This window comes from Ctenopharyngodon idella, chromosome 11 (assembly GCF_019924925.1).
Source record: "Ctenopharyngodon idella isolate HZGC_01 chromosome 11, HZGC01, whole genome shotgun sequence".
Classification (NCBI taxonomy): Eukaryota; Metazoa; Chordata; class Actinopteri; order Cypriniformes; family Xenocyprididae; genus Ctenopharyngodon; species Ctenopharyngodon idella.
The window spans coordinates 11,834,343-11,857,845 of NC_067230.1; the positions used below are offsets into that span (position 1 = coordinate 11,834,343).

The following is a 23,503-nucleotide window of genomic DNA, read 5'->3' on the forward strand; positions in this document are numbered from 1 at the left end:
GTACCCACTAATGTGGCCCGGCCAGTAGTCCTCCAGGCCTTTCATCCTCCTCATGTGTCGGCCGATCAAGAGAAGCTAAGGCTACTTTGCCCAGTTAGGGCCCTTGAGACTTATGTCAAGAAGACGTCTCAGTGGAAAAATCTGACCAGCTATTGGTATGCTTCGGGCCCTCTAAGAAGGGCTGCCCGGCTACTAAAAAAAAACTGTTAGTAGATAGATTGTTGAGGCAATTTCCATGTCTTATGAGGTGAATGGGCTGCCTTCACCGCTGTCAGTTAGAGCTCCCTTCAGTTAGAGCTCCCTTCTGCTGGCCTCCGTAACAGACAAAGAGCTGGTCTGAGGTCCTGAAAGCTTTGAGTTCTGTCTATGTACAGTCGCAAAGCGTGAACTGGACAGAGCAAAGCCAGGGCTGGGTCTGCCTCCTCCGGGGGCAGCGCTTGCAGGCTCACTACCTGGTCCCTGAAGGGAGTGGTAGGAACCTTGGGCACGTAGCCTAGCCCGGCCCGAACTCTAGGCACGATTCGTCGACCGAAAAAGACTGCAGGTCCCCTACCCTCTTGATGGAGGCCAATGCAACCAGCAGCAAAGTCTTCATAGACAGAATCTTTAAGTCTGCTGATTGCAAGGGCTCAAAGGGAGCAATCTGAAGTGCTCTCAGCACCAGAGCAAGGTCCCAAGAGGGTATGGAGGGAGGACGAGGAGGATTTAACCGCCTCGCCCCCCTAAGGAACCTGACGACCAGGTCGTGCTGACCAACAGACTTGCCATCTATGTGGTCATGATAAGCGGAGATAGCAGCAGTATGGACTTTGAGGGTGGAGGGGGACAGCCTCCGCTCCAACCCCTGCTGCAAGAAGGAAAGCACGACACCGATCGAGCATCTTTGGGGGTCCTCTCGACGAGAAGAACACCACTCGACGAACAGGTCCCACTTCAAGGCGTAAGCCCGTCTCGTAGACGGAGCACGTGCCGAAGCGATGGTGTTAAGTACCTCGGGGGGTAAGTCACCTAGAACCTCCGCGTCCCGTCCAGGGACCAGACATGGAGTTTCCAGAGGTCTGGACGAGGGTGCCAGAGAGTGCCCCGTCTCTGAGAAAGGAGGTCCTTCCTCAGGAAGGGAGGGGCTGTCGCGAGGAGTGAGAGTTCTGGGAACCAGGTCCGGTTGGGCCAATAGGGCGCAACTAGCAGGACCTGCTCCTCGTCCTCCCTGACTTTGCACAGGGTCTGTGCAAGTAGGCTCACTGGGGGAAACGCATATTTGCGAAGGCCCCGGGGCCAGCTGTGGGCCAGTGCGTCTGTTCCGAGTGTTCCCCCGGACAGGGAGTAAAACAACCGGCAATGGGAGGTTTCTGGTGAGGCAAACAGGTCTACCTGAGCCTCTCCGAACTCTCTCCAAATCAGCTGGACCACCTGGGGGTGGAGTCGCCACTCTCCTGGCCGCGCAGCTCGTGATAGCTCGTCGGCCACACGGTTGAGCACACCGGGAATATGAATGGCACGAAGCGACCTCAGATGCTTCTGACTCCAGAGGGGAAGTTGGCGGGCGAGTTGCGACATGCGACGGGAGCGTAGACCACCTTGACGGTTGATGTACGCAACGGTCGCAGTGTTGTCCGTACGGACCAGTACATGCTTGCCCAGTAGCGGCCCTTTGAGGCGGCTCAGAGCAAGGCGTACCGCTAGCAACTCGAGGCAGTTGATGTGCCAATGCAGATGGGGGCCCGTCCACACCCCTGATACTGCATGCCCGTTGTACGTGGCACCCCAGCCCCGTGGCAGAGGCATCCGTGAATACCACAGCATGCCGGGACACCTGCTCTAGGGGTACTCCAGCCCGAAGAAACAAGGGGTCCGACCACGGGCTGAAGGCTTGGCGACATTCCTGAGTGATTGCCACCTGGAACGTGCCGCGTTGCCACGTCCATCTCGGGACCCGGCCGTGGAGCCAGTGTTGAAGCGGTCTCATATGAAGCAGACCGAGCGGGGTTACTGCCGCTGCGGCTGCCATATGCCCAGGAGCCTCTGAAAACATTTCAGTGGAACCGCTGTCCTGCCGTTGAACGTATTCAGGCAGTTCAACTACCGACTGAGCACGTTCCTCTGTGAGGCGGTGCTATCTGTTCGAACCGAATCCAACTCCATACCGAGAAAAGAGATCCTCTGCACCGGGGCGAGTTTGCTCTTTTCCCAGTTGACCCTGAAGACCCAACTGGCTGAGGTGTCCTGAGCACCAAATCCCTGTGTTCGCACAACTGATCCCGGGACTGTGCCAGAATGAGCCAGTCGTCGAGATAGCTTGAGGATGCGAACACCTGTTCTCTCATGGGAACAAGGGCTCCCTCCACGACCTTTGTGAAGACGCGGGGAGACAGGGCCAGCATGAAGGGTAGGACTCTGTACTGATATGCTCGACCTTCGAACGCAAAACGCAGGAATGGCCTGTGTCGCGGAAGAATCGAAACATGAAAGTACGCGTCCTTCAGGTCGATCGCTGCAACACCAATCCTGGGGACGGATGCACTCGAAAATGTGTTTCTGCGTGAGCATTTTGAACGGTAGCTTGTGAAAGGCTCCGATTCAAAACTCGCAGATCCAGGATCGGTCGTAACCCACCGCTTTTTCTTGGGTACAATGAAGTAGGGACTGTAGAACCCTGACCTCATATCGGCTGGAGGGGACCGGCTCTATTGCGTCCTTTGCCAGTAGGACAGCGACCTTCGCACGCAAGACATGGGCATCTACATCTTTCACTGTAGTGAAGAGGACGCCCCTGAACTTGGGGGGACGCCGGGCGAACTAAATCGCATAGCCCGAGCCTGACGGTCCGAATGAGCCAGCGAGACGGACTGGGAGCGCTAACCCAGGCACTCAGAGACCGAACAAGCGGACCAAAGGGACCGCAGGCGTACCCGCAGTGAGGCAGCGAGGTGGAAGCCAGGGACGCGGGCCCGGGGGGCTCTCTTTGCGAGGCGGCCCGAAGCGGCGTCACAGTGTGATGCGCAACACTTACCTGGTTCCACGGAAGGACAGAGGGAGCGGTCAAGGCTTTGGTTGCCCGCCGCTCGCTGCTGTCCGCTGGCGACAGAAGAGGGGGATGAGAGTGGTGAGGTTCTTGCCCTCCCACTGCTCTCCGAGCCCTCTTCGGACCCGGAGATGAAGGAAACTGCTCTTTTACTGAGAATTTGGGTACCGCTGGCTGTTGGGCCAGCGGCGGAACACAAACAAAAGGAAACAAAGGATTCTCCACCCGGCCCTCCTCCGGGGGAAGGAGTGGTGCAGTCCCCTCCATCTCCGGGTCGCCCGTCCTAGGGCCTCTTGGACTTGGCCTTTGCCGCCCTTCTTCTTGGGGGCGGGCTGGACGGGCCTGGGCACCCTGACCACGACCGGCTTCACGGCGCCGCTTGGATGACGGCTGCTGCTGGGGGGGCGCGGGAGCGGGGGCGGCCGCGGGAGGGCACCCTCGGCGACGAGCAGTCTGAGGAGCCGCGGGCGGTGGGAGGGGCAGCAGCTGACCGCCCTCGGGCAGGATGTGACTGATCGCCTCAGGACTGCTTCTGTACAGCCGAGAACTGCTGGGCAAAGTTCTCGACCGTGTCGCCGAAGAGGCCGGTCTGGGACACGGGGGAATTAAGAAACCTGACTTTGTCGGTATCCCTCATGTCCGCAAGACACAGCCAGAGATGGCGCTCCTGGACCACTAGCATGGACATCGCACGACCCACAGACCACGCCGTGACCTTCGTCGCACGAAGTGCGAGGTCCGTCGCGGCCCGAAGCTCCTGAAGAACTTGTGGGTCATGACCACCCTCGTGCAGGTCCTTCAGTGCCTTGGCCTGATGGACCTGCAGCAACGCCATAGCGTGCAAGGCAGAGGTGGCTTCCCCACAGGCCTGATAAGCCTTGCCGGTAAGATCCGTCGAGTACTTACAGGCCCGGGAGGGAGAGACCGGCTCCCCCCGCCAGGTGGAGTTAGGGCACAGTTGCATAGCAACGGCCCGTTCCACAGGGGGTATGCGCGTATAACCCTTAGCCGCCCCGCCATCAAGGGTGGTGAGGGAGGAGGACCCACCGACACGCTTTGGAACGGATTGGAACGAGGCAACGGCACGGGACTCCGCCCCTTTGCAGGAACTGGAGTCTAGAATTCGCAACTCCGAGATGGTCTCTTCCCGCATTGTGTGCATGACTCATCCACAAACGCCGCCTCAGCGTGGCTTAACTCCCTCGGGTCGGCGGGCACACTGGCGATACCACCTCGGTTTTTTTCTTACCAGTGTGAAAGAGGACTCAAAATACTCCGTCAATGTTGCACATATAATTAAGAGTTATACACCATTAAAATTTGGGGAACTATCTCTTTTATTTGTGTACATCACGAAGTAAAAACAAAATGATGTGCGTTTTTGCAAAATAAAGAAAACTAACATGATGCGTGATCTCTCGTCTCCCTCTGAACGTAGTTTAATCTGATAGTTCTCAGAAAATTAACTGTAACTTAGTGAAATACTAATGACACAAAATGAGACTTATTTCTAAAAAAAAAACGTTGATATGTCAGGTTTTAAATTCGTGTAAGTCAAATCGAAAACAAATATTCTGTGTTTATGTAATCTGTATGAAAAGAGGACACATGTCAGAAGTCCGTGATTCAGCTCATTATCCACTAATGCGGCCACGCCCACGGAGCGAGCGCTATTCAGACGCAAATTCTAAGGCAATACATGTATACATCATCTCAATCGTGTATTTATTGTCTTGAAAAGTGTTTATCTGGATGTTAAAGCCATGGTTAGGGATCTCTGGAAGACATGCCGTTAGTTCCTGAATGTCCTGTTCTTCTTTAGAGTAATTTGTGGACTAAAGGTGTACAGAGCGCCCTCCGGCTGCACGTATGAATTGAAAACACAGTATCCAGCGTTCATAGTGATGACAATAAATATTGAATAAATATTACTCCTCTGTATAGAAAATTGACATAAACATATGAGAATCCATCAATATTACTCCAAATGTGCATGCTTTTAAGCTAAAAGACTATATAAAATGCCATAGAGGTAACATGAATGTTCAGACGCTTTGCATCACAGAAATACATTATATTTTAAAGTATATAATAGAATACCATTATTTTAAATTGTAATAATATATCACAGTATTGCTGTTTTTTCTGTATGTTTGATATACACCATGATGAGCTTGAGACATGATCACAGAGGGTTTTTTCACAGCCTACCTGACTGAAAGGCCTCATTAATATGCAGCTCATTAGAGGTTCTTTATGCGATTCTTTTGTCTTCTCAGGTGTAAATCACCCATTATTCATGATGATTCACGCCTCCACGCATACTAAATCAATATATTGTTATATGAACACAAATTTAATATATATTTTTTGGCTTTATTTCAGTGACTTAAGTTTTTTGTTTTTTCAATAACCACACATAAACGTTATTCCTTCAAAAACACAAACATGTACATACATGTTCATCACATATTATGGTAGCCTAGTTTGTGCTGAATACAGTGTAATGACACTTTTTTCCATTAATATGTTTATGAACAACTGAAAAAAGCACAAATGTCAGGGCATGTCAAAATTTCTCCAGGGCCCCCGAAAACCCTCAGACCCCAGAGGGTTAAGCCCAGGCACGCGATACAGCGTTGGTGACCATCCCGCGGCGATAGATAACGACCGCATCCAGAAACACACAAGTAGAACGACATCTTTAAAAAGACGCGAATCTACTTGTGTAAGCTCTTTTAGGGACTCACTCTTTAAGTGCTGAACCACACAGGGGAAAAGCCGCAGCAAACACAGACAGGGAAGTAGTGCAGCCTGTCGCGTGCACTCCCTCCTTACAGCCGTCTCAACCAGCTGTCAAAACAGCTCTTTAAACGCTCTAAGCGCACCATTCTACCAGCCGTGAGAACGCTCTGATATTGCTCCTCGGCAAGACAAACACAAAGGAAGGAGACCGGCCCCGCTGCAGTGCTGTCCGCCTGCACGACGAGAGAAGTCCAGCAAATGGCTCGTTCCTTTTAGTCACACACTCCGTAACAACCATACGGTTCGGCTCCGAAGCGAAAAGCTGAAGATGCAACGCACCTGCTGCTCGTTATATACCCGCGCTGCGAGGCGAGCAGCTGATGCATATGATTGCATGCCAATGTGCATTGGCTCGTTGTAGTTACACTCGAAGTAGATTGGCCTCTCTAGCGAGATTCCTATTCGTCGGTCTGTCCGACGTACGTCGAACGTGACCGACTGAATGGGAACCATGGTTACATGGGTTAACCTGAGACGTTTTCTGTAATGACTTCAACACGTAGCCTATAGTAGCCTACAGTACAGAGAAATTCATGTCTTGAGCCAGAGCGGATCATGAGTCACGAGTCGGACCAAGCATAATTTATTTTTAGACTTATTTGTTGGCCAGTTGTGGTCTGTGCAATAAATATTAAAAGTTCTAAACCATCTATTGTGTTTTATTGTTCCAATATAGTAATGATATTATTTATAATAATATACTGAATTTGATAGGTGTCTCTCACATTGTCCCACAGCAACATTAAAATAGTGTAGATTAGTGTACAATGTTTTATAACAATATTTTATTCTATTTAGTGTCCATTTCATTCATTTAACATATTTAAAATTGGGGCATCCAAGTTATTTGACATATTTTAATTATTATTATTTTTTTTTTTTAAAAAGTAACGCAATAGTTACTTTCCCTGGTATTTGTTACTTTTATAATGATGTAACTTAATTACTTACTCAGTTACTATTTGTGAGAAGTAAGTAACTAATTACTTTTTTAAAGTTATGTGCCCAACACTGATTGTATGGTACATTAGGAGCTTTCTAAGTGAAACTTGCTTATACAAAAAAGTGTAAAGGGTTAAACTAGCAATTTAAAAGGGAGTCAATGCAGTGTCACTTGTCATCTTTCTTAGCTATTTTATTAAAGCATTCTTTGATGGACAAAGTAGATAAATGTATGAAACTGTGAATGTACCCCTGCAGTGTGAGGCCCACCTTGATATATGGCTGCAGACATGACCGCACACCAGTATGTACTGTAAAGAAATAAATAAACTGCAACACAATACGTTCCATTTTTTTGTAAATAAAGACATGTAAAAGCATGTATTTCATGCAAGTATCAGGGAAAGCCCGCAAATTTGATCTAACAAAGTAGCACTGTTAAAGCTATAATGTCCACTAATGTGTTTATTTACTAAAAAAAGGCATAAGTGGAGAAAAACTAGGCAATTTTATTTCTAATATATTTTTTCATAAAACTGCAATTTAAATATATTATTTCTATAGGTTATACAAAAAAGACAAAGTGCTATTTTTAAAACGTTGCCTCATTGCTGCACATTGATTGCAATATTGCACTTATTGCGTTCTTGTCCCTCTCTCTGAAAATAATGGGAGTTGATGTCCATTTCACAAATGTAGAATCCGTCTCTGCAGTCATTTCAACCATCGAATTCCAGCAGCAGGAAATAGACATACTATTTTACCCACAATTTTACTCTCTGGCGCTGGAATGTCATGCGGTGTTGAAAAAAAAAAAAAAACTAACACCACTTAATTTTTGGGTTAAAATGCATTGTTGTAACGTGCGTTACTGAGATTGTAACAAGTATAATATTACCCAAATTTTATTAGTAATGCGTTATGTTACTGCGTTACAGCGAAAAGTAATATATTACTGTAATATAATTCCTTTTGTAATGCGTTACTCCCAACACTGTCCATATGACACCTCACTGACCCCAGACCAATATCTAGCATGCTAAATATCAGCTGTCAGCCGACTCGATATCCTGAAAAAAAAAATAAAAAAATAAAAATGAATAAATAAATAAAAAATAAAATCCGTGGTGTTGCGACACAACAGCCAATGAAATATACACTGATGTCTATGGAAGCAGCAATAACAATCCATTCAATTGTGTAAGTACACATTGTGTAAGTAACTATAAAGCTAACTCTATTCTTCTCCCAGTTCACCGGCCACATGTATTTCAGTACAAATGGATGAATTCACGTGCTGTAGCCTATAAATCCGACTGACAGGACCCTCTGAACTCTGAACTCTCTGAACTTTTTCCTATTTAGCACCTAAACTTTGGAACAGTCTTCCGATCACTGTTTGGGAAGCAGACACACTCTGTCAGTTTAAATCTAGACTAAAAACACATCTGTTTAAACTTGCATACACATAACACATTATCTACTTCTATAATTCAAATCATGTAAATTGTTAGGCTGCATAGATTAGGTCAGCTGGAACCAGGAACACTTCCCATAACACCTGATGTTATGCTACATCATAAGAAGAATGGCGTCTATGCTAATATTAGTCTCTCTCTGTTTATCCCGAGGTTTGCCGCAGCCTGCCAGATCCAGGCCGTATCCAGATGAGATGAAGGACCTGCATCTAGACATGACGATAACGCAGCCCTGACGTTTCAACTAAACTATCCCCTGCAAAGGCCCATTTCCCTTCCCTTTCCCTATGTATAGATAAAATGTTATCAAAATTATTCCAGTTCGCATAGATCCGCGGACACAACTAATTTTTCTGTATTATGCGTACCAGACAAGTAATTTGGCAAATATCACTTTTTTAAAAAGACCAAGCTTCTGCGCACATACACACTCAAACATGCAAACCTATAGATTAAACACGTAAATGAACATCAAGAATGCATTAAAGGTATTGAAAGGTGTCATTTAAGCAGCTCCTAAAGTAATAATTAACAATTTTTACAACGGAAGTGATTCAATCAAAAACCAACTTTAGCTCGATAAGAATTTTCCTATTGTCACTGTGAAGCTGCTTTGAAACAATATGTATTGTGAAAAGCGCAATATAAATGAAGATGACTTGACTTGACTTAAAGCGCAAACAAACAAGGCGGCGCCCATCTCGTGTTATAGATTAAGATCAAGATCATGATGTAGGTTTTAAATGACAAAACACTCACTTGCAAATATATGAGAATCGGAATATCAGACAGTTGATGACATGGTGTGAAAAGCGATACATCTGTCATACAGTGTGGCCGAGGTGTGTTACGTGACAATCATGACGCCTCGTCATGGAAACAATAAAGGAAACATTCTAATGGTGGCCTTAACTCTGGCAAATAATATTGTCACGATCACCGTCTGTTCCTGTCAGTTCCTGGACTCCATTTCCCATAATCCTCCCTTCCAATCACATGCACACTCCACACCAATCACCAATTGCCACACACACCTGCAGATCATTACCTGGACTATTTAAGACACACACACACACACACACACACCCTTTGCGAAGTCTTGATTTGCCTTGGTGATCATCTCTGAGCGTTTTCCCGTGGACTGTTACCTGCTATCGTTTGGACTGTTTATTCTCTGTGACCCTTGCTGCCTGCCCTGATCTTTGCCTGTTTCCTGGACTGTGATTGTTTGCTGCCTGCCCTGATCCTTGCCTGTACCCTGATTCTGTTTGTCTGCCGCCTGCCTCGACCATTGCCTGTCCTTGTTTATGTTCCCTGCCTTTGCCCCTGTCTACCTGTGTAAATACTGTTCTTAATAAAGCTGCAAATGGATCCCCGCTCTGCCGACCCATCATTACAAATATACACTGACAAGAAGCAAAACTTAATAGAATGTTCCATTGCAACACCAGCGTCCAGCAGCAGCCCTGCGTTTCCGCAATTTTGGGGTGAAAGCGGCTCGCAGTCCACTAGTTTCTATGGCAATATCAGCTGCTTTGTTAAAAAAACATACATTAAAGCTGAAATCCGACCTGATGACAACATAGAATAAAATACTATCACTAGTGATCATCAAATTTAACAGTTTATTTTACAGACTTTGTGTTTAAGTCCTCCACTTTTTTCACAAAATCTTTGCTCTCTAGAAACCCAGTCAGTTTGGATTAAAATTATAAGGGAAATTATAAGTATTAGCATTATAAACACTGAATTAATACCAACATATGAAATTAAATTAAGGACATGCATCAGAAAAATTGGTAATGTAGGACAATACATATATAACAGAATATAACAGCTTGACAGTAAACTGTTTTTGCAGTGTTGCCTTATATTAATGTCCGTTAAAGACTATGTAAACAAAAAACAAAAAACAAAAACACAGCCACTGTGTCCAAAAGTGGCAATAATGGGATAACAGACACAGCAATGCATCATGTTCTATAAGATCATGTTTGTAGCGTGATGATTAAAACGTATATATTTCAGACCTAGTGGAGTAATTTACTCCAATTTAATCCCCTGGATCATGCTACAAACATGATGATCTTAACTTTATTAATAATGTATTAATTTACTATTAATAGTAAATATGTAAAGTTGCATAAAATGGAAAAACCCAATAAAGTAGGCTAACTACGTTAACTTCAGATGTATAATGGTTGGATTCCACAACTGATAATACAAAACATATAGGCTAAGACAATACAACATTTACTGTAGGTGTCATAAAATTTACTGAATTTAAGAAATTTTCTATTGTTTCTGATTTGGCTGTGAGATTCGCCGATTTTGGGTGCATAAGATGTGATGGATTCTATTGTCCAGTTGGCATTTTCACCCCAAAATGGCGCCACCTAGTGAGTTTCGCCTCTTGGGTTCCCATTAAGTCAGTCACGTTCAACGTTACGTCGATACTGACGTAATGGGGTCTCGCTTGGGAACCCAATCACCTCCAAGTGGTACAAAACAAGCCAATGGGAATTTACATGCTGGGCCACACCTCCGGCATCCGGGTATAAATAGGACCGGCATACTCACTTCCATTCATACTTTTGCTTCGGAGCCGATCGGTTGTGTGATCGTTCTCTCACCTTCAACTAGGAGTGCATTTCTTAAAGAGCAAAAACAGCAATTTTAATTGCTTGGAGTGATCTCCACAACAGCAATTCTCATTGCTTTTATTGTTTTTATTCCGGTGGCTGCAGCTCGCGGAGCTCTCTCTGGCTGGTGGGAAAGCACGTTCAGCGGTGTGTGTGTGACAGGGCGCTGGCACAGGACGGTGCGGCACTCAATCCTGTGTGCTTCAGCTAAAAGAGCAGTTCCAAAAGAGCAAAACACGGGCGATCGGCGTCTTTTTCAAGATGTCTTTTCGTCCGTGTGTTTCTGGATGCGGTCATTTCCTGACCTCGTCTGACGGCCACGATCGCTGTCTCACTTGTCTGGGTAAACAGCATGCTCCATGTTGGCGTTGCGATCGCGACTCTCCTTCTTTAACACGGAGGTATGAGTCCCCTCTGCTGCTACCCAGCCACCCGCAGCTTCAAAAGCTGATGGTCTGGTTTGCACTCTGGGAGATCTGAGGGTCACAGTGGGAGCTTCTTCGTCGGGTCCTCCCCCACGAACCTCCCACTCCTCTAGCATGCCATGTGCCGTCGAGTTGCTGGCTGCTGCCGCGGGATCCTCTACGGAGGTTCCCTGCGTCACTTTCAGTGCTCTGGATGAGGATCAGATGTCGATCGCTGCATCGGAGAGTAGGCTTTTGGACTCTTAAGAGGATGAGGAAGCCGAACTTCCGCCCTCCGGGGTGGTCGTTCAGGCTGAATCGGATTCAGAGTTAATGGTCATGCTTGCCCAGGCCACCGCGGGCATCGGGCTCGAGTGGAACCCTCCACCGTGTCCCGAGCACTCGCGGTTGGATGATTGGTTTCTGGGTGTGAGGCTTCTCAGTCACGTGCCGCTCCAGTGCCATTCTTCTCGGAGGTGCATGAGGAGGATCAGAAGTCGTGGAAGGAACCTTTTACTGCCAGAAACCGATCTTCTGCCTCCTCCACTCTCACTACCCTCAATGGTGGGGCCGCCAAGGGTTACGTGGACATTCCACAGGTGAAGCGTGCGACTGCGGTGCACTTCCCGACCAAGGCGAGTAAGACGACGGCTGCTTTGGCTGCTAAGACTTACTCTGCCGCTGGACAGGCAGCCTCCGCCCTGTATGCCATGGCCATCTTGCAGGTTCATCAGGCGAAATCTCTGAAAGAGCTGCACGAGGGTAGTTCTGAGCCAGGGCTACTGCAAGAACTGCACACGGCGACGAAAGTCACGGCGCGGGCCCTGGGTCAGACGATGTCCACCCTGGTGGCCAGGAACGACATCTCTGGTTGGACCTAGCTGAAATGAAGGACGCTGACAAAGTTCGCTTTCTCAACGCCCCCATTTCCCAGGCTGGCCTCTTCGGCGACACTGTCGAGGACTTCGCTCAGCAGTTCTCAGCAGTACAAAAGCAGACGGAGACCATTAAACACATCTTGCCCCCGGTGTGATGTTGCCACCAATCCGCCACGGGCTGGCCCCCAACCTGCTCGTCGCCAAGGGTGTCCCCCTGCGGCTGCACAGGCTCCCAGGAGATCGGAACCTTCCCATCCTCCCCGAGCCACCCGCAGGAAGGTGACGCAACACGCCCAGGCCGCTAAGCCCTCAAAAAAGAAGTCGGGTGGCCCAGAGATGGAGGGAACTGCTCTTCTTCAGGAGTCGGTGAAGGCACCGCTCCTTCCCCCGGGAGAGGGCTGGGTGGAGAATCCTGTGTTTCGTTTTATTTCTGTTCCACCGCTGGCCCCAGGGCCAGCAGTACCCACTTTGTCAATAAAAAAGCAGTTTCCAAAATCTCTGGGCCATACAGGTTCTGTGCTGACAGTGTGCGACGCACCGCTTCTTCACTCTCAGCCACACCCTCATTCGCTACAGGCAGGGCTTTGGCGCCCTGGGGATGCACAGCCTCCCCATGCCACCCTGCCCCATCCCTCACGGGACACTCGGAGCCATGTGAGTACACCCCACTCACAGCCTCTACTTCGGGACGCACTGCCTCCCGAGTTGGGCCACAGCGCTCCACGCTGCCCCCTGTGGGTACTTCTGCTGTCCGGATGGTTCCACTCGTACGGTGCTTGGGGGCCTGGCTACGCCTCCCCAACCCGTCCCGTTGGCTCATTCAAACAGTCAGACTCGGCTACGCGATTCAGTTCGCCAGGCGTCCCCCCGGGTTCAGCAGCGTCCTGTTTACCTCGGTGACAGGCCCAAACGCCCCTGTCCGAGATGAAGTCAGGGTTTTACAGCCCGTACTTCATAGTACCCAAGAAAGGCGGGGGGTTACGGCCAATCTTGGATTTGTGTGTCTTGAATTGGGCCCTTCACAAGCTCCCGTTCAAGATGCTCACGCTGAAACGCATCCTCACGTGCGTCCGCTCCCAGGATTGGTTTGCAGCGGTCGATCTGAAGGACGCGTACTTTCATGTCTCGATCCTCCCTCGACACAGACCGTTTCTACGCTTTGCGTTCGAGGGTCGGGCATATCAGTACAAGGTCCTACCCTTTGGGGTGTCCCTGTCACCTCGCATCTTTACCAAAGTCGTGGAAGGTGCCTTTGCCCCGCTCAGGGAAGTGGGCATTCGCATACTCAACTACCTCGACGACTGGCTCATTCTGGCTCAGTCACGAGAGCAGTTGTGCAAACACAGGGACCTGATGCTCAGTCACCTCAGCCAGTTGGGGCTTCGGGTCAACTGGGAAAAGAGAAAGCTCTCCCCCATGCAGAGAGTATCTCTTTTCTTGGTGTGGAACTCGACTCGGTCAACATGACGGCGCGTCTCACCAACGAGCGCGCACAGTCAGTGCTGAACTGCCTGAACTCATTCTCGCAGAAAACAGCGGTTCCACTGAAACAATTTCAGAGGCTCCTGGGGCATATGGCATCCGCAGCCGCGGTCACGCTGCTCGGATTGCTTCATATGAGTCCGCTTCAGCACTGGCTTCACAACCGAGACCCGAGGTGGGCATGGCGCCATGGCACACTACATGTGGTCATCACACCGAGTTGTCACCGTACATTCAGCCCGTGGTTGGACCTTACTTTTCTACGGGCCAGAGTGCCCCTAGTACAAGTGTCCAGGCATGTTGTTGTCACAACAGATGCCTCCACCACCGGCTGGGGGTGCCGTATGCAGTGGGCATGCTGCGTCAGGCTCCTGGACAGGACCCCAACAACAGTGGCATATCAACTGCCTCGAGTTGCTAGCAGTACTCCTTGCCCTGTGTCGGTTTCGACTGTTGTTGCACGACAAGCATGTACTGGTCCAGACGGACACCACATTGACCATAGTGTACATCAACCACCAGAGTGGTCTACACTCCCGTCGCATGTCGCAACTCGCCCGCCATCTCCTCCTCTGGAGTCAGTGCCGACTCAGGTCGCTGCGCACCATTTATATCCTGACGCGCTCTCACGACAGCTCACGCTCCCCGGGGGAATGGAGACTCCACCCCCAGGTGGTCCAGCTGATCTGGAGCCATTTCAGGGACGCACAGGTAGACCTGTTTGCCTCCCACAAATCCGCTCACTGCCCTCGGCACGGATGCACTGGCACACAGCTGGCCCCGGGGCCTACGCAAATATGCGTTTCCCCCAGTGAGCCTTCTCGCACAGGGGCTTCGACCATCCCCTGAGTAACGCCCTGTCCTCTCCATCCCAATGGTATGGAAGACCTCCTCGTGCTTACTCCGGATGCTGGAGGGTTATGACTCTGTGGTAGCACCTGCATTTGGGCACACCACGGCTTGCCAGCATCTGCTTCCCTAACACTCGTAACGTGGCTCAGTTGCTATGGTGCTTTCCATTGGAGCCCATTACATCAGCATCGACGTAACGTCGAACGTGACTGACTGAATGGGAACGTCTAGGTTACTATTGTAACCCCCGTTCCCTGAAGGAGGGAACGGAGATGTTACGTCCCGTTTGCCATAGCCTTGAGTCACCGCTGAATGGCCGGATACCTATCTCGGCTCCTCAGCAAAATATGAATGGAAGTATGAATCTAATTTCTTCCCAATGTCTGTTTTCAAATAAAGTTATTGGGTGACAGAGTTGTTGTCAGCTCGTGTAGTGTGTAACCCCCTGTTGCAGATCATTTACGTAGTGTCACGTAGTGTGAACACCACAACGACTTAAAGACTCCACAGCAAGTCATGTAGTCTGAACAGCACCGCGATCTGCCGACTTTTAAAGTCCTGCAGTGTAAACTTGGCATCAAACTGTAAATCAAAAAAGTGGAGCACTGTAGACAAACAACCTTCCAAAGCATTCTTGTCATATAGTATCAAGCCAAAAGTCTTTTCTTGGACTGATTTGAGTTGATAATTGTCTAGATTCTAATTAAAACCTGCAAAAGGCTTTCTGTCAAAAAATATTTGCTCACCTTAATGATATTGCTAGTATGGTAACTAACATTAATATACAATTCTGATTTAAAAGAAATGATGTCTGAGTTCATGGTACTACGTGAGAAAAAGAATGTTGCTAATATAATAATAAAACACCTTAGCATTTGATATTTTCAGTGCCATTTAATCAAACATGAACACTATGTGCACATTTAAGGGTCTCATTCTCAGATTCCTCAAAAGAACATTAGAGCATCACATTAGCACGATGTTAGCATCCAGAGCTTAAGTAAAACTAGGGTTACATAGAATGGGAGGTTTTTTTTTTTTTTTTTTTTTTTTTTACAAGACCAACAGGTTGCAGGCATATAAAAAAAAAACACAAGCAAACAAACCAAAACAGCAACAAGCATTAGCTCATGCCTGTTTAAGAATTTACAAACTATGGAACTATGGACAAATCCATCGCTCCAGTCTGAAGATGAGAGTCTTTACATGAATACAAGGATAAACTGAGCCAAGTAATTGTCTGATTCACTGATGAATCATTAATGAATGATTCTATAATCAATAAATCCTGATAATGAGCATTTGAATAAGCCAATGTAAAACACACTCCATTCAAAAACAATTACTAATTGAAGCCATACATGTTAATGTGAAAGATATATAGACACAATACAGTTGCACTTCAACAACTGTTACAGAGTCTATAGACATGACGAGCAGCTGGATATGGGGGATGGGTGGGTCTGGGGGTTTTGAAGACACAACATTTACCTTAATCCCGGGGAGTCCAGGCAGCCCTGGAAGTCCTGGCTCACCCTATGTAAGAAAAGTGCAACAAATTACAGCCAAACCAAGCCACCACTACTGGCCATGATCATGGAAACCCAGCTCAACTATAATAGGTTTCCTCTAAGGCAACAATATCAAAAGACTGGCCCTGGTTCACATACTAAAGTGAAAATCATCTAAATTCTGCATTTAAAGCAAAGACATTGTGTTGCAGTTGGATCATTTCAGATGTTTTAAATTAATGGTACAATCCATATTGAGATCTACTAAAATCGGAAGACGTATCTACAATTATATTTGTTTTTTCTGCTTATCTCTTATGCTAAAATAGAATATTGATTCCATTAGACCATAAGATATATTATTATTATTAGGGCTGTCGATTTAACTTTAGTAGTTAATTTAATTAATTAGTTATGGAAAAATAATGTGAATAAAATTATTTAATGTATTTAACACACCAGACCTACATAAGGTCATACATTTCATTCAGTTGATTGATGACATGATGCAGGGCAACAACTCACTGCATGATGGAGCCTATAAAATGCAATTAGAATGCCCCTAAAATTCAAGATATCAGGGTATAAAAATGCCTCTGTATGATTTTTTTTTCTCATATTTATATCATATGATATAGTTAAGTAATATCATACAAGTAATGAGCGCAATATCACACGAGTGCTATTTTTGTCCTGGATAGCATGAGTGTAAATGTGATATGATTTTATACAACAGTTCAATATATAAGTAGTTAATATTGTGTTATATTTTTGACACAATAGTGTCTATTTTGTTATTGTCTCAGTTTTGCCAACAGAAATATTGCCTGTAAAAGCTACAGCAGAACTGTTGTGTGTCTCCGAGCAACACACAGTGGTGTTTTGTTTCTGAATGAATCCACATTTTGAGCAGGGCTGGATTTCCCGAAACCTTCTTAACTCTACGTCGTTCTTAAATTATACCTTAAGCTGTACCTTAACGTTAATACGTGTTTCCCGAAACGTTCTCAGTTAAGTATACCTTCTGTAAGTCATACTTTTGTAAGGTTGGTCTGGATCACTCTTTGCTATACCTTATCACTGTTGACAGTCAAAAAGAAAATAATTCTGAAGCTGTAATACATGCAGTGTTTGATTAGGATTATGGCAAAGAATAAAATGCAAAGATTCACTGCTAAATTCAAATGTGCTTTAGCGCTAATCCAGAGACAGACGCGCACTCCGCGCTTGTCATGTATCACAACTATTCTGTGTTTTTAACCTCATCAGGTTTATTTTAGGTTTCAGACATTTAAATACACATTTGAATTAAGTAGGCTACTGCATAAAAAAGACATTTATAGTTTGATCAAATTCCATACACTGATGTCTACGGAAGCTGCAACAATAAACCCTTTCAATTATATAACTTGACGAAGTGTTTTATTCATAGATACACATTGTGTATGAAATAATAAAGTTTACTCTATTCTTCTCCCAGTTCACCGGCCACATACTTTTACGTATTTCGGGGAACATTTCGTAAATCCGACAGCTCTGAATTGCCGTGCAAACTCATCGTGTGACAAAACACATTCACTTCCACATATTTTACAATTGGAATATATCATATAATTCATGATATAGTTAACAAGTTTGTAAATATTTTGAAGGAAAAAAAAAAAAAAAAAAAAAAAAAATATGTATATATATATATATATATATATATATATGTATATATATATATATATATATATATATATATATATATGTATATATATATGTATATATATATATATATGTATATATATATATATATGTATATATATATATATAAACGCGATACCTACATGTCTGTCAGCTGATATAAACGCGATACCTACATGTCTGTCAGCTGCATGACGCATCTCCAAGGAACTGAAACTTTGTTCTAAAATAACGGTTGCCTTAAACTCACGCTGATGGGGGCTCCGCGCTCCAGAATATAGATAAATTACAATATAGATTTAGTTTGCAATTTGGATTTCTTTTATAACATCCCATGAGTCCTGATAAATGCAATTTCTACTTCTGAAGTGCTTCTTTTTATAAAGAACACTGATTTCTCACATAATGCAGTGAAGCAGCCCCTGTATAGAGTGAATTATCGATTCTCGAGCCATCAATATCAACCAATTCAGCACCAGCGCCATGGACAGCACCTGATAACGTCACACTTAAAGGTCCCATGACATGCTACTTTTTGGATGCTTTTATATAGGCCTAAGTGATCCCTAGTACTGTATCTGAAGTCTTTTTCCCGAAATTAAGCCTTGGTGCAGAATTTCAGCCACTACGAGACAGTCCAACAATGAGCTTTCCTCAGGACGTGCTGTTTCTGGGTCTGTAGCTTTAAATGCTAATGAGGAGGAGAGAGGCGGGGAAAGGTGGAGGGTGGGTGTGGTCTTAACCAGCTTGCGGCCACGGTACCATGCGCTAATGTTGACAGTGGATGTATTGCAATGGCTCATAGACCCGCAGTCGTTCAAGCGTTTCAGTTTGACCCAGAATCCGATCCGGATGGAGAAGCACCGTATGAAGAAGTTGCAACTCAGCGGCTACAGCAGGACGTCTCAGAGTGGTTAGTTTAAAATTAATTATCATTAAATTTTAGTTTAAAATGTATTATCATGTAGCTAATGCTAGCCTACGTTGTTGGCTTTTCATGTTGCTCTGATTTGCTATCATATATATATATATATATATATATATATATATATATATATATGTATATGGCTCATTTTCTCATGGGCGGGCAAAGCAGAGAAAGGGGAGGTAACCTTTCCCCTTATGACGACATATGGGGAAGATTCCAGATTGGGTCGTCTGAGCTTTCGTTTTCTCAAACGCGAAGCAAAACACCCAGGGCTCGGTTTACACCCATCGCTTTTTCTAGCCACTGGGCGACCAAAAGCAGGCTAGGGGAACTCATATTACTGTTAAAAAATCTCATAAAGTGAAATTTTCATGCCATGGGACCTTTAAGAAGATATACCTTAAGCAGCCTCCTAAGGGATAGTTCGGGGAACACGCCTAGAAATGGTATATCTTCAGTTAAGGTCTACCTTTAGAGTCTTCGTAGCGCGCTAAGAGACAACGTTATCGGGAAATCCAGCCCAAATCAATCGGGTGAACCAATGATTCAATGGCCATTTACTTCATTCCTAAATGAATCAGCCGTTTGAACGAATCTAATGAATGAATGAATGACTCAATGACTTTTTTTTTTTTTTTTTACATTGCAATCTTTTAAACAATGAACATACAAGGGCAATAACATATTTAACATTAAATAATTATCAAATTAAATGTTATGATAAATAAAAAGAAAAGAAAAGAAAAGAAAAGAAAAGAAAAGAAATGAAATGAAATGAAAAGAAAAGACAAGAAGAGAACGTAGCAAAAAATTCACATGTATAAACAACATTACAAATTATTCAAAGAATAGATTTAAGGCTTTAAATTAATTTACAGGTTTTTTTTTTGTTTTTTTGTTTTTTGTTATTTCTTGTTTCTTTTAATGTATACAAGTAGTGACCTATTTCTATTTTAAAATGAGTAAAGTTCGTTTTTTTCCCTCCCCATTTACATTTGTGGATAAAGAATTTTCCATATATAATGAGTAAATTCACAATATACCAAATTTTGAAATCACCAGTATTATCATAAAAAATAAAATAAAACATCTTTTACTTTAAGTTGTAATTCAATATTAGTACTATTTTTCACAAAAAAAGCCAGATCACACCAAAATAGTTTTGTATAAATGTAATCATAAAATAAATGTACAATACTCTCATTCCAGGTCAACATCTTTACAAAACTTGAAATGACCTGTTTTACAGCATAAATACGATGAACAGTCTTAAATGATACCTCACTAATCTGGAGATTTTAAAGGTCTCTTTCCAATTGACATTTTGAAATTGTGATCTCCAAAATCCAATAGCTAACGGAACAGTGGAAATTTGGCACATTATTCTGAGATAATTATTATTACATTTTTTGTCTTTTAAATTTATACCTTCAAGTTTAAGACTAAGATCTAAGTCTCTAAGTTTCATCTATATTATTTCTTAGCAAATTTATAAGTTCTGAGAGAATGGCATTGATTACCATCATAAACTCACTGATAGGTATATAAAATGAAAATTTTCCTAAAAATTCTGAATAAGTAAATGACCATTACAATTCAAAAGTTGTGAAACCAACAAAATATTTTCCTTAAGCCAATTAACTAAAAATAAAGTTTATTTTTGTGTATAATGTATTTATTATTCCAAATTAAGCATTTGTGAGGGGAGAAATTGTGTTTGTATACAAGCATCCATGATAACAGTGCCTGTTTATGAAAATTTGAAAGTTTTATGGGAAGCTTGTTAATATTAAAATTACAATTAAGAAGAAATTCAATACCACCCACTTTTGCAAAAATAATATTAGGGATATAATACCATAATTTATCATTGGTCCGAATATAGTTTTGTATCCATTTAATTTTAAATATAGTATTAGATATTTCAAAATCAAGTACATTAAGCCCACCTTGGTTAAGCGAATTACAAAGTGTTTTTTTATTCAAATAATGATGTTTATTTTTCCAAATATAATTATATATTTTTTTATTTATCTCATTAATGATACGTTTTGGAACATCTATGGCCATTGCAATATAAACTAGTCTAGATAACCCTTCAGATTTTGATAATAAAACTCTCCCATTTAAAAATAAGTCTCTCATTAGCCAAATGTTGAATTGCTTTTGAATTTTATTAATTAATGGGGTATAATTAAGATTTACTCTTTCTTTTTGGTCTTTGCATATCTCAATTCCTAAATAAGAAAAATGGTCTTTAATTGGAATGCCACATAATTCTGACGAGTTACTGGGTCTTTCTTTTAATGCAAATAATTCACTTTTTTTTTTAATATTTATAGACAACCCTGATACTAGATAGAACTCATTAAGACACTCAAGAGCCAATTTTAATTCTTTTATGTCTTTTAGAAAAATTGCCATATCATCTGCTAATTGGGAACATTTAATTACATTATTGGCCAACTGAATACCTTGAAATGGATTAATTTTAATATGAAGATACATTACTTGCATGACCAATAGAAACAACAGAGGAGATAATGGGTCTCCTTGTTTGACACCTCTACCTATATTGAATCTAGGAGTGGTCCCCAAAGGTAGTTTAATAGAGCTATTGCAATTATTGTATAATGTACGAACTGCACAGATAAAGTTGTTGCCAAAACCAAAGAAATCAAGAACATCAAACAGAAAGTTGTGGTTTACAGTATCGAATGCTTTATAATAATATATAAAGAGAATGTAACTATCATCATTTAAAATAAAGTCTTTACCCAGCTTAGGAATGAGTGTAATCAATCCTTGTAATATAGTTGGCAACATTACTTCTTTTTCCAATATTTCTTTGAAGACATATAAAATAAATTTTTATAAATCTTTTTTAAATTCTTGGTAAAATTCACAGGTCAAACCATCATTACCTGGTGCGTTATTACTTTTAAGTTTTTCGATACATTTTTGAATTTCTTCAAGAGTGATGTCTTGATCACAAATAATTTTGGAATCTTGATTTATAATTGTAGCATTTTTCTTAAGAGGATCTAGAAAAAGAGCAGTATTACCTATATTATCATTTTGTGTATATACATTTTTATAAAATGTTGCAACATAATTAGATATTAAATTTGGGTCCATTGTAAGAGAATCATTAATCTTAAGTTTCTTTAAAGTGGAAAAATCTCCATTTTTCCTTTTAAGATAAAAATATTTAGAATTAGATTCACCTTTTCCTAACCACTTTCTCCTTGACATTATGAATGCACCCTTGGCTTTATATTCATAGATTTGTTCTAATTCTAATTGCAATTTTATTAAAATATTTTTATCTTGTTCACTTTCTATTTGTTTATCATAGATTTTTGTTATATTTTGAACTAAAACATTTTCTCTGTTTCTTTTGGCTTTGGCTATTTCTTTACTTCTTGAGATTGCAAATGTTCTAATTTCGTATTTTATAATTTCCCAATTTATTCCATAAGCCTGATATTTCAGCATTATTGTAGCATCTCTTTATCATACTTTTAACTTTATCCTTAAATTGAGTATCTTCAAGCAGTGAATTATTTAATTTCCAGTAGTTGAAATTGAATCCTCAAGTTCTTTTATCTCCAAGGTTGATAACTATATGAATCATTTTATGGTCACTAAAGACTGAAGGCACAATGTCAATCTCCTGAATTTGATTTCCAAGTTCCTTAGAAGTTAGCCAAAAGTCGATCCTAGATTGTAAAGATCTATCTTTATTACTCCAAGTGAAGTCTATCTTATCAGGATTTCTGTGCCTCCATTCATCACAACAATTTAATTGGGAATTTAAATTAAATATATCAGTGTATTGGGATGGTCTACTAATGCGAGGAGGAAAACAATCCAAAAAAGGGTCAATAATGGTGTTCCAGTCACCACCTAGAATCAACTGTGCACTAGAGTATATTTTTAAGAAATCCATAATTTCTTCTCTAAAGTTTTGCAATAACAACCGTTTTTTTTTAAGGTATTTGTCACCATGTTCCCCAAAATTAAGACATTATTTTCATTTTCTAACTAAATCAATCACCTTCCACAAGAGTGAGCTTTTTTTAGAATTTTCCCTTTATAACTGCCTTTCAAAATTGCCTTTCAAAATTACTAAGACAAAGTGCTTTCCATTCACCCAAGAACAACCTTTACATTAATAACCTATATAATCGAGTATCACGTAACACCAAAAATATAAAATTCTTCAACTGAAAGTAAAAGAAACAAAAATTAAATAACACATAAAATACTAGCCCTATATCATAAAATAATATAGCAACATAAGGCCCAAGTTACAGTTACAGCTGCAAAGTTACAGTTGCAAGAAAAAGTATGTGAACCACTTGCAGAATCTGTGAAAATGTTAATAATTTTAACAAAAAAAGGGAGATAATACAAAATGCATGTTATTTTTTATTTAGTACTGTCCTGAGTAAGATATTTTACATAAAAGATGTTTACATATAATCCACAAGACATAACCCCATTCATAAGTATGATCTACGACTGTTTTTTTGTTTTGTGATGGCTGTTCATGAGTCCCTTGTTTGTCCTGAGCAGTTAAACTCTGTTCTTCATAAAAAATCTCCAGGTCCTGCAGATTCTTCAGTTTTCCAGCATTTTTTGCATATTTGAACCCTTTACAGCAGTGACTGAATGATTTTGAGATCTGTCTTTTCACACTGAGGACAACTGAAGGACTCAAACACAACTTTTAAAAAAGGTTCAAACATTCACTGATGCTCCAGAAAAAAACATGATGCATTAATAGATGGGGGGTGAAAACATTTGGAATTTGAAGATCAAGGTAAATTGTATTTAATTTGTCTTCCGGGAAACATGCAAGTATTTT

At 42.7% G+C, this 23,503-nt stretch overlaps 1 protein-coding gene across 1 annotated transcript in view; it reads right to left on the minus strand.

Moving 5' to 3' along the window:
- Window positions 1–23,503, minus strand: part of LOC127523040 (collagen alpha-1(XXV) chain-like) — a 187,123-nt gene that overhangs the window by 16,355 nt on the left and 147,265 nt on the right. Inside the window, exon 10 of the mRNA XM_051913491.1 lies at window positions 15,997–16,041. Within this exon, the coding sequence (XP_051769451.1) occupies window positions 15,997–16,041 (45 nt within the window). The remainder of the gene's footprint in view (window positions 1–15,996; window positions 16,042–23,503) is intronic.